General features: G+C 41.9%; 2 protein-coding genes across 4 annotated transcripts; both read right to left on the bottom strand.

The window, feature by feature from the left end:
- Positions 1 to 437: 437 nt before the first annotated feature.
- crebzf (CREB/ATF bZIP transcription factor) lies at positions 438 to 6,468 on the bottom strand. Of its 3 annotated transcripts, none has more exons than XM_038723079.1 (4): positions 6,374 to 6,468; positions 4,283 to 5,112; positions 4,017 to 4,091; positions 438 to 3,626 (listed from the first exon to the last, which is right to left on the bottom strand). In XM_038723079.1, exons 2-3 carry the CDS (start codon positions 5,050 to 5,052, stop codon positions 4,082 to 4,084), a joined length of 780 nt encoding a protein of 259 aa, XP_038579007.1. In that variant the 5' UTR covers positions 5,053 to 5,112; positions 6,374 to 6,468; the 3' UTR covers positions 438 to 3,626; positions 4,017 to 4,081. The 3 variants fall into 3 exon arrangements, with proteins under 3 accessions (XP_038579007.1, XP_038579006.1, XP_038579008.1); XM_038723078.1 differs by having other exon boundaries at positions 6,256 to 6,428; XM_038723080.1 differs by lacking the exons at positions 438 to 3,626; positions 4,017 to 4,091 and having other exon boundaries at positions 4,304 to 4,443; positions 4,544 to 5,112; positions 6,256 to 6,425.
- A 1,179-nt stretch (positions 6,469 to 7,647) lies between these two features.
- Positions 7,648 to 10,226, bottom strand: las1l (LAS1 like ribosome biogenesis factor). Its single transcript, XM_038723077.1, has one exon. It carries the CDS (start codon positions 10,037 to 10,039, stop codon positions 8,324 to 8,326), a length of 1,716 nt encoding a protein of 571 aa, XP_038579005.1. The 5' UTR covers positions 10,040 to 10,226; the 3' UTR covers positions 7,648 to 8,323.
- Between the last annotated feature and the right edge of the window lie 345 nt (positions 10,227 to 10,571).

The following is a 10,571-nucleotide window of genomic DNA, read 5'->3' as shown; positions in this document are numbered from 1 at the left end:
TAAATACACAATCATCAGATGGGTGCACAGCATCATTTCAATAAAACCACTGGTGGCTGAATAAACCTGCTTATTTTCCAGTCTACCCGACTCTTTGGTGAGACGTCAACTCCACTTGCAGAGCTCTTCGACCCAGACACAAGTTTTACCACTAAACATTTTGTCTTGTCATAGTAGGAAAATAAAACGCAAAGGTTCTGGTGTTCAAGTGTCCCAGTAAGCCAGAGTGAAGAACACCAGGACCTGAAACTGAAGCAGCTAAATGGAATTCAGCCATCATTCATTTTATTGTTTTAAACCATTTCTTGTGACAGCAGCAGGAACATAAATGAAATGCCAGTGTTATTCACATATTATTTTACTTGCATTTACCAGGTCAAAATATCAATAAGAAATCTCTATTGGTTTCTAAATACAGTGATTGATCTGAGCCACAATGTCTGTCAGATTACTTTATTAAATATATACCCATATGATAGGCTATTATATAAATGAAGAGATCTGAAGTCCATGGTGTATTTTTTAATTACACCCTGTCCACTGTATAATGACATATTTTTGTGATTCCAGAGCTCTCTACCTGGACCTGTTATTTTAGATACTATCTAAACATAAAAATCATACTCCGTAAAAGCATTCCATGTATAATGTGCACTGTAAAAATCACTGTAAATTTGCTTAAAGTCAATTAATTTATAAATTACTGTAGTACTGGATTTAAACCATTATGGGTCACAGTCAGCTGACTGGCATCTTAAAATGCACACGGATACTCAGTATTTTTTTAAATGTGCCAGATTGCTGCAAACTGAATAAAGACCCTGGGTATTAAAGGTGAGGTAAGGATTCTAATCCAATTCAAGTCTTTTGTCATATTCAGTGAATCTCTCCTCACGGTCCGCTAGCTGAGCCCCGTCACACAACGCTATTCCAGCCATGATTTGTGTCAGGTAACATTAAAGGACTGGCCAACAGACACTCTGTGTATCATCCTCTCTGCGTGTTAGCTCGGCAGCATCAACTGTAACAACAGTATGCTAACCCATGGCTTAGCTAACATTAGTTACATTAATTATTGCCTTGTTTTGTGTTGTTCTCTTTGTATCATGGTACTGGATTTCTCCCATAACACACCTTTAACTTAGCAGTGAAATGGACATCATCTAATCTTCATAAAATTTTTCTCAAGCAGTAAGGTTGCTGATGACATTTCATGATGATGTTTCCTCTAACCTTTGTTGTTAAGAGCACCTGACTGCTGAATTTCTGTCTCCCTTTAAGGATCACACTGTTTTCAGCAGGTTTTAGCCCATGTACTTCAAGTCAAACATCAGTTACAGTGCAGCTGTCAATTTCACAAAACACACAAAGATCGGGTTTTGTTTCTCCTAGCAACAAGTGGTCTTTATTTATTTTTTTTACTGCTGTATTGTATTCAACTTAAGCTGCATCATTGTGCCGTCGTGTTCAGAAGGAATCTCAGAGGGGATCTCATCATTCTGTCAGGCTCGGGAACTTTGGCTATCAGACAGAAATGTCTCCTGACGTTTCAGCCTGAAATTCATTTCATTTCAGTCATTTTAAGTCGACACTGATGCATTTGCCAGGATGTTAAAAGTGGAGCAGAGCGACGTAAAAACAAACATACATTAAAAATATCGATTTAGAACAGCCTCGACTGAAGCGTCTATCTGGTCTATAGTGGTCATTGTAATCACTCCACCTTGGTATCATCGCTAGTCCTGTCCATGGCACTCATTGGTTATTCACTCGTTAGCCCCCCAGAGCGCTCATTGTATTGTTCGACTTTTCACCCAACAAACTGCTGTTTCATGTCATGATGCCAGACCACATTCAGTCAACTCAGTGGAGTGAGCTATATGTAAGAATTAAGAGAAAGAAACTGCGTTCCGTGGCAAAGAAAGAAGTCAAGATAAAAGCTAAATATTGGCGTTGCTTTCCACCACTGGAGACCTTGAAGTTTAATGCTGAATTCGCAAAGTTTCTTCAAGACTGGTAAGTAACGTTAAACAGACATTAACATTGGCTATTTAGCGATAGCTTATTAAAGAATAGCCATTTGTTGAAAGACCTATGCATTTCCTTGCTTCTTACAACAGAAGTGGACACCCCACCTGTCTGGTGACATGCTGCCGCCTGAATTCGACAGGTTAGTACACATTGCTCCTTTAAGTCTAATTAAACATTGAAAAAGCGCTGAGCAGTCGAGCATCTCTGGTACGGTGCATTTTCCACTACACAGCAAGGTAAAGTTGTTTATTCTGATCATGTGTTGGAGGTGTGCTGGTCACAAACCACAGTAAAGCTTCGTTAATACTCGCACAACACACGGTGGCGTGGGCCTCCACATGTGGCACACAAGCTACAAGCATGCACAAGCCCAAGCATTGTTCGTTGCAGTACTCTCCAAAACACCAGAGGCCGTACAAACAAAATACTCTGAAAAGTAAGTTGCTTTGTTGTGTTGCATGCCTGAGACCTAGCTGTGACAGGAGAGAATAGTATCAGATTACATAAAGTCAATTGCTGCACCTGTTCTCAGATTTTCAAATTAATTTAAGAAGAGCTAGGTTACGTTTGATAATCCACGAGCCCTGTGTTTGACAGTCACCGAGTCGCTCAAGCCGCACACCTTTCATGTGTTTAATTACGACCAAATATTTTATTTCGCGTAAATACGTGTAGTACATAGCAGGGTAGGCCTTTGTTCTAGCAGCTTTAAGTCTTTAAACGGTTTGTTTATCCAACCAAATCATCAGCTCACTTGCTTCTGCATTAAGAACGACTGTCTCAGTTGTAGTTAGCGAGCTGAACTGAATGTTCAGCTGTGTTTCAGGTCTGCGAGCGGGACGACGCAGTCAGAGCTCCGGTCTCCCACTGAACAACTCTGAAGGAAACTTTTTAATGAACTGATCCATATGATTCAGTACACTGAAAAGAACTGCCTTGTCCATCACTAGTATCCATGATTTGAAGTAAGTGGGCTAAAACTTGTGCAGAATGATTAATCCCTGTGGACCCTGTCATACTGCGTGCTTTGAACTTCCATCAAATGAGGACTTTGGTCTTTTGTTTTGACAACCTTTACCAGACTTGACCCAAATGTTCAGGAAAAGTAAGACCTTTATCGGCAGAGAGCTTGCTGTTTAGAAAGAGAAAAAGAGATGCATTAATATCAACAGTACAGAGCAAGACACAGTAGATATTTGTAACTCAAATGTAACGAAAATATGATTTATTTGTCCAACATTTCTCAAAGGTCTTTTACTTCAAACAATACGTATTCAAAGTTATATACACATTTACATGTTGTTACACTTGATCAAAATGTATTTACTCAACACATTCCAATATATATACAAGACATAATCATGAGACTATTAAGCCTTGGGTAGCATTTGCTCCAAGTGATGAAGCAGCTGTTGTCAGTCCCCCAAAAATGCGGGATGAGCTACGCTGACAAGATCTACAGCTACAGGTGTTGTGGAGTATTGGTAAAATGTAATCACCGTATACCATTTGTTACCGATACTACCTTTAAAAAAATACCAGGCCGCGTTGGCAGCTGCTTGTCCAGTCTCTTCACCTTCCACCAGCAGAATCCACTTTAGCATAAAGAAAAATAGGTGGCGCTAAATGAAAGTATTCTTTTGTACAATGGTGCTGGTTCACAAAGAGATCAATTCTTTACAAATGAAAGTTTATACACACTTAAATTTTTCACTGATCATTGCATTTCCAATTTCATAGCTGACTCGAGATCACTCTTTGTGGACCTTCACCTTTATCTTAACATTCAGGATACTTTGATTTAACTCTTACATTTACACGTTAACTAAAATTTATATCAAAAGAAATTATGAAAGTACTCAAAATCCACTAACTCATAACAGGAACTGTATAAAATTAGTAGTACTAAGGTTGCTGCTGAACTCCTCAGGCCTGTGAAAAACGACAACAAAAAAAAAAAAGGTCTTTTCTTGTCTGATCCTTACCATGGAGTCAAGCAGGCAAAGGTGTTCAGAAAGCCACTCATCCCGCATGGTGGATCAACCATTACCTAGAAGAAACTGTCAACAAGGTTTAGCAGTAACGTGTACTCAATCCATCATCACACAGCACATTCACATGCACATTCAGCAGTTCTTAGGTAATCTTAACAAATTCAACAGTGTTCATCCACCATCAAGACCTTCAGTACACTGAGTCATATCAAGTTCAGTCTCAATATCTGAAAACAGAGATAAGTACTTGACCCTACATTTTGAGTGATGTGCTTGCACTCTCTGCACACTTGGTGCAGAACTCCACTGAGACGTGGTTCTTGTCCACATGCAGACACACGCCACCAGATGTCTCTTTCTCCTCCACTTTCACACGCTTCCTGGGTAAGGCGTAGTCGTGGTCGTTTGAGTCGGGGCCCTGGAAAAGCGAGGAAGATAATTTCATCCCATTCACACCGCTCAACCTGGACAAGAGCTGGCCTAACATGCTCTCATTGGCCAGCACAGCTCTCAGGTACCTGGTCTCATCTTCCAACTCGTCCACTCTCTTCGTCAGCTGAGAGTTTTCCTGTTTGAGCATGTTGTTTTCTGTTGACAGGATGCCAACTTTCTTCTCCAAGCTGTTAACATATTCTTTCTTCTTGAGACGATTCAATCTGGCAGCAATGGCATTTTTGTTGCTCACGTGGCCCGACTGGTTTTCTCTGTTCCTGATCTTCAAGTCAGACGACCGTCTCTCTGGAGAGGAGGCTGTCGAAGCTTCGTTCCCTGAATCTTGATCCTTGGCACTACACACACCAAGATCAGCCAACTCAAGATCGAAGAGCGGGGAGGCAGGATCTCTTTCAAGTGTCCATTTTAAGTCTTCGATTCCAAAAAGGTCCTCTAGCTCTATTCCAGCTGTGTCAATGTCGTCGGCCGGAAACCCCTCAGAAATACATGGGAGATCTTTGTCAGTTTCCACTTCAACCTCCAGAGAACGCACCTCTGTGCTGTTCATGGAGCGGCCTCTTCTTCTGGTGATCATTATGGTTTGAGAATGATGGCAGCAAGGACGCCGTCCACAAGATATCTAGTGATTCCTCACCTGTGGACACAAGAAAATGTACTATGAGTGTTTCATCCTGCAGCAATTGACTGATTAATTTATCAGAGAGAAATGTTTGGATACTTATTTTAGCCAGTGTAGCACAGTAAAGGCTTTTAACTAGAAACATCAGTACTTTTCTCCACTTCATAAAATAAACAGACCAAATAAGAAGCTCTGCATTTTCACTATGGACTTACTCGTTGACACTGAACGGGCTAAATTAAATGACATTAGTTTATCAGTATTTTCAGAATCATGTTGGGTCTGTTGAAATGTTAACTTATTAGCTTGGTAAGCTATTAGTTTAGTTCAGTTGGTCACTGATTCATTTATTTTCAATAATTTGAGTGCATCCCTTATCCCTTATGTCAATTTTAACTATCAGTGTTGCAGAATCTTATTTCTTTAACTTTATGAAATTTTAAAATGCTTGATTTAACTGTTTTGAATTTTTTGTTATTGTTGGTGTTGGTGTTCAATAATGTAAAGCACGATGTAACTTTTTTAAGTGCTGTATACAAAAGTTATTATTAGGTTTTTTGTATTAATGCACTAAACATGCACCACTGGGAAACTCCCTTTGAGTTACTGATCCAGTCCTTTCCACAGTATAGTCTTTTATCCTGACAACCTCACACAGCTCAGTTGAGTGTTGACTAAACGTATTACCAACGTAACCGACTTCCTGCTTAAGCTAGTCCCAATAGCATTAGCACCATGTTAACTTTATAAAGAATGCTCTATAGTAACCCTGTAACGTTAAAACATAAACCTCACTGTAACGTTACATAATGTCCTCACTGCTGCAGTAACGATAGTCAGTGATTTCGACAAGAATGACTAATATTAACTCAATCTTAACGTTAATCGTGCCGATTTGTGCCAACAGGCCTCGGTTATTCTAACGTTAGCACCCAGCTAATGTTTGTTGTATGTACGTTAGCCAACTTACATCCGGTCACCCTGCTGGATGTAATACCGGTGCATTAAAACAAAAAGTGTTGTTATGATGGTTAACTATTTAACCTGCAGTTTTTCTTAGCTAACGTTACAGCTAACTGTAGCCATGAGGCCGTTACACAACGGAGCTCGTGAATGACGCAGCATCTTTTAACGTTACTTCTTCCACCACCAACTTACCGTTCCGTTTACAAAAAAGTTAATACAAAGACTGGGTCTGAGTCCTTAGGTGAAACTGTGCTGGTTAATGAACGTCTTTTAAATCGGTGACAGCTTGAAAATAAAACGAACAACGGACCTCAGACGGACGTCGACACCACCGGACAAATTCTTCTTCTTCGTTGTCTTCTTCTTCTTCTTCTACTTTTCCTGCAGTCTCGGCCCTGTTTGGTGTACTGCTGCCTCCCACCGATGTAGTGTCGACATTGCTCCAGCATGAGATCTTGAGATTTCGATTTGTGGTTTTAAAGTGTATTATTTCCCATTACTTCTTTTTTGTAAAGCACACCGTCCCCAGCAGCGTTTTGATGGAAAATATTTAAATTCACAGTTAATTCACACAAACTGAATTAAAATATTTTCTTTGTTATAAAGCGGGCAATGCATTAAGTAAGATATGTTTTACAGACTTTTGCAGAGAATATTGATCCTATCAGGCAACAAACACCTGTTAGATGTTTTCCTTTGATAAACAGTGTACTGTTAAGGTTGGTGTGCCCAATTCTCTGTCTGCATATAATTACTAGCTCTTTGTTCCCTTACTTCTCAACCAACATACCTGGTCTGTTGATTGAGTATAAATGTCTCCCTTTTATTGTATTATCCCAATGCTGTTGCTAGTGTTGATTTACCTTCCCCCTCTGATTTTGATCGTTTAATATTGATTTCAACAACTGCTGCAGACACTGATGACTTTGGGCTGTTCCTGTCTTAATGCTTGCAAGGGCTTACAGAGAATAACTAATTAAATCGCTGCAACTAACCTGTTCAGTTCATCAACATGGCAACCAACTCAACCGTAAATACAATAAAACAATCAGATTTTCTCTTGCTAAATCCACTTTGCTGTTGCACCCTTTGGCTATCAATCAGACAAATTATTCAATAAAAAGCCCCACTTAACTTTGCTGATTGGACAGAAACTACACTGTATGGCTGCCATACAACCTCAGTCAGGTTTGAACACCTCTCTAACACAGTCCTATTATTTGTCCTAATGCTGCTTCGTTTGCTGTCTCTTCTTTAAAAGGCATATAGAACAGTAAGGTTAAACATATCATTGTACAAGTCATTTTACCATTCACAGGAACTCTTTAATTGTGGATCCATTATACAGTAAAAATTGGAAAAGCAGGCAGTAACACAACAAACATAACTGGTTTCCTTCACGGTGGAAAGTTAACAAGTATACACTTGTGTTGTTTGAAGTTCAGTGCTGGTTTCAATCTGAAAGCCCTCATAAAGTGCCTGCTCATACTGCAATTAGCCATTCAGCACATAAGACATGCTTTCCAACCCAACATGCTGCTATTCAGTTTCATAAATCTTAAACTCTAAAAGAACACACTCCTATTCCTTTAGTAGAAAAAGGTTTTATTAAACATAAGCGCACAAAAGAAAATTACACACATGTTCAACTCCAAAACCCTTTGCAGGGACCAACAACTGTTTTAACAGTGCAAGTTAACTAGCATGACAGGTGTAAGGAAAACCAACTTGCTGTATTACACATTATAATGAATTACCCACATCCCAATTCTCACATTCTTCATTTACCATGTGCATGAATGTTAATGATGTTTCACAGGATTTAAAGGTGTTGTCTGTACTTGAATTGAAAATATTGTAGACAGCATACAATATGAAGGCTTTTATGAAAATTTTATATTCATTAGAGCAGTTATTTTCAAAAATCAGCTAATCTGCTGATGATTTGTTTGACTAACTGATTAATTGTTTTGTCTATAAAATGAAACTTGTGAAAGAATTGTGGGTTTTGGACTGTTAGTCGAATAAAACAAGTAATTTGAAGACATCACCTCGGTCTCTGGGAAATTAGAATGGGACATATTCTTAATCAACTACTTTACATATTTGTTTTACCTCACAACTAGCTCTGTTCATTACTGAAGTTGACATATTTTGAACATATCTTTCTTTTTTCCCATGTGTCCAAACAACAGAGAGCGCACGTACAGTAATGTGCCGGCAGATGAAGGCCTATTTTTTCACAGCATCACAACATGACTCAAAAAAGTTGCAGTCCAGATTTCAGCTTGTTAACATCACCGTGGTTCCAAAGAAGACCTTCGGACGTTCTCACAGGTGCCGAGGCTCCTGGGACGTTGTGTGTTGCGCTGCTCTCCAAGTCCACCGGCTGGTCAAAGACAGTCATTGTTGAGTAGTTTTCCACCATGAGGCATGAGGGGTCATCAGACTGCCCCGGGACTTTACCAAGAGGATAGTTCTTCCACCAGACTTTATCAGTGCATATCTGCCACGGAGAACCTCTGAGCAACCTAGCTTTTTCAACCTGAACATCTGGCTGGGAGGACTCGCTCATCTCAGACTCCCCCGTGGAATGCCGAGGATGGCTGCGGCGCTTTGAATGCTGCAGCTTCTCATGCAAACTCTCCAGAGTGTATATGGGCTGATGTTTGGACTGCAGAGGAGCCTCAAACTCTGAGTGTGTGGTCTGCGTGTAGATGGAGCAGAGCTGGAGCAGCCTCTGTCGGGTTTCCAGAGGGAGAGGATGCTCCATGTCATCCAGGATTAACTGGAGCAAGTGAGGCGTGCTGATGCAGGGAGCATCCAGGCACGCTGTCAGCAGCTGCTGCCACCTCAGCTGGATGCGGTTTACAAAAATCCTTTCCTTCATTCTGGCCTTCTTCTGTCCCTTTGTTTCAAAATGGTATTCAAATTTGTTGCTGTTGCAGAGGATAACTTCTGAAATCCAAGCAGGGATGTAGAACGCCCTGTGATTGTTCTGCTCTTTGGCGAGCAGCTTCAGTTCGACAAAGAGCTTCTCCAGCAGGAGGTGAATAAAGGACGGTGAGTTGAGCATCTTCAGGAGGGGCAGCCAAAAACGCAGGAAGGTTGGAGGGATCCTGAGTTCAGGGGGACTGGCACCGTCAGTGGTGTCACAGCCTAACGTTTCCAGTTGTTCCACAGTAGGAACTAGAAATCCATCTTCCAACAACACATCAATCAGCAAATCACTCGACTCCAAAGCAAACTGCTTGATCTCACCTAGTAACCAGCTCATGTCAGCAAAGGGGGCTGGCCACAAGCCCTTCTCTTCGCCTTCAGGGCGCCCGTCAAAAGCCTGGAACTGCTCCTTTTCAAATGAAATCAGAAGTTCCCGTGCGTTCTTGTAGGCTTCCATTTCTTTCTGCCTCGCAATGAGCTCATCCTCCTGGCGTTTCAGGTCAGCCTCTTCATCCTCTACATCCGACTGCGATTCCCAGTCCTCACTGGGCCCTCCTCCCAGCTGCCTGGACCAGTACTCCTGCTGGAGCCACTCCAGAACCACCTTACACCCCTTTCGACACCATTTCAAGGTAGGGAGCTTCCGGTGTGTGAAATCATGCCTCAGGTCCACCACCCACTCTGGGATGTTCAGGTTGCCAGCCAGCCGCCTCAGTGGACGGGCTGTTCTGCCCTGCTGTCGCTCAGTGATCAGATTGACAAACCTCACCAGGGCCGCTCCGTACAGCAGGACCAGATCATCTCCGTCCAGCTGTCCCGACCTGTCCAGCACCTGGCACCTCACCAGGTCCGCCGTGCAGTCCACCGCCACGGGCGTGCTGTTGGCATACCTGCCCCTCCACGCGGATACCCTCTGCAGTGCATACCTCTGCAGGGCGGAATCCTTAGAGTACAGGTACTCCAGGACTTGATCCCACTCCGCTTTGTTGACCCATGCTACCACATGGCGTTTCTTCTCTGCGCTCTTTTTCTTCATTTTAACGGCGGAGGAGGCGAACAGGACACTTCCGTTAACACCGTGCACACATACCGCAGAAACACAACCAGAAACTGCTGTCTTCTGACAGACACTCCCTAAATCCTGGGACAAAAATTAGCTTTTTATTGCAGCGTGGATGTGGTCAGAGGTGCTGATTATATTGCATCCCGGAAATGGCATGTTTACTTCTTCTTCTTCTTCGATGTTGGACGGCGGCTGGCTGCATTACTGCCACCTCCTGGAGGGAGTTGCCACCTACGGTGTCCTGTTTGCCTCCGGAAACTGACCAAATATCTTCTGCCTCTCTGCTTCCACCAGGGTCCAGTCTGCTCTTTAGTGTCTTTTCTCTAATATATTTTCTGCAACTAACAAGCTCATGTTTTACAGTTTCTGGACACAAAGACCACTTGGATGCTTCCCTACAATGTTCAGATCACTGTATCCTATTCTTTATCTAGTCATGATCCTCTTTTCTGTTCATGACACACACTTGAATTGAATGTAAACGTCTCCCCCTTTTCACCTGATC

This window comes from Micropterus salmoides, unplaced genomic scaffold (assembly GCF_014851395.1).
Source record: "Micropterus salmoides isolate LMB-PRFRI ecotype aquatic unplaced genomic scaffold, ASM1485139v1 Ms_hic_scaffold_16, whole genome shotgun sequence".
NCBI lineage: Eukaryota > Metazoa > Chordata > Actinopteri > Centrarchiformes > Centrarchidae > Micropterus > Micropterus salmoides.
The sequence above is the reverse complement of the archived record's forward strand: the minus strand, read 5'-3'. Positions and strand labels throughout refer to the sequence as shown.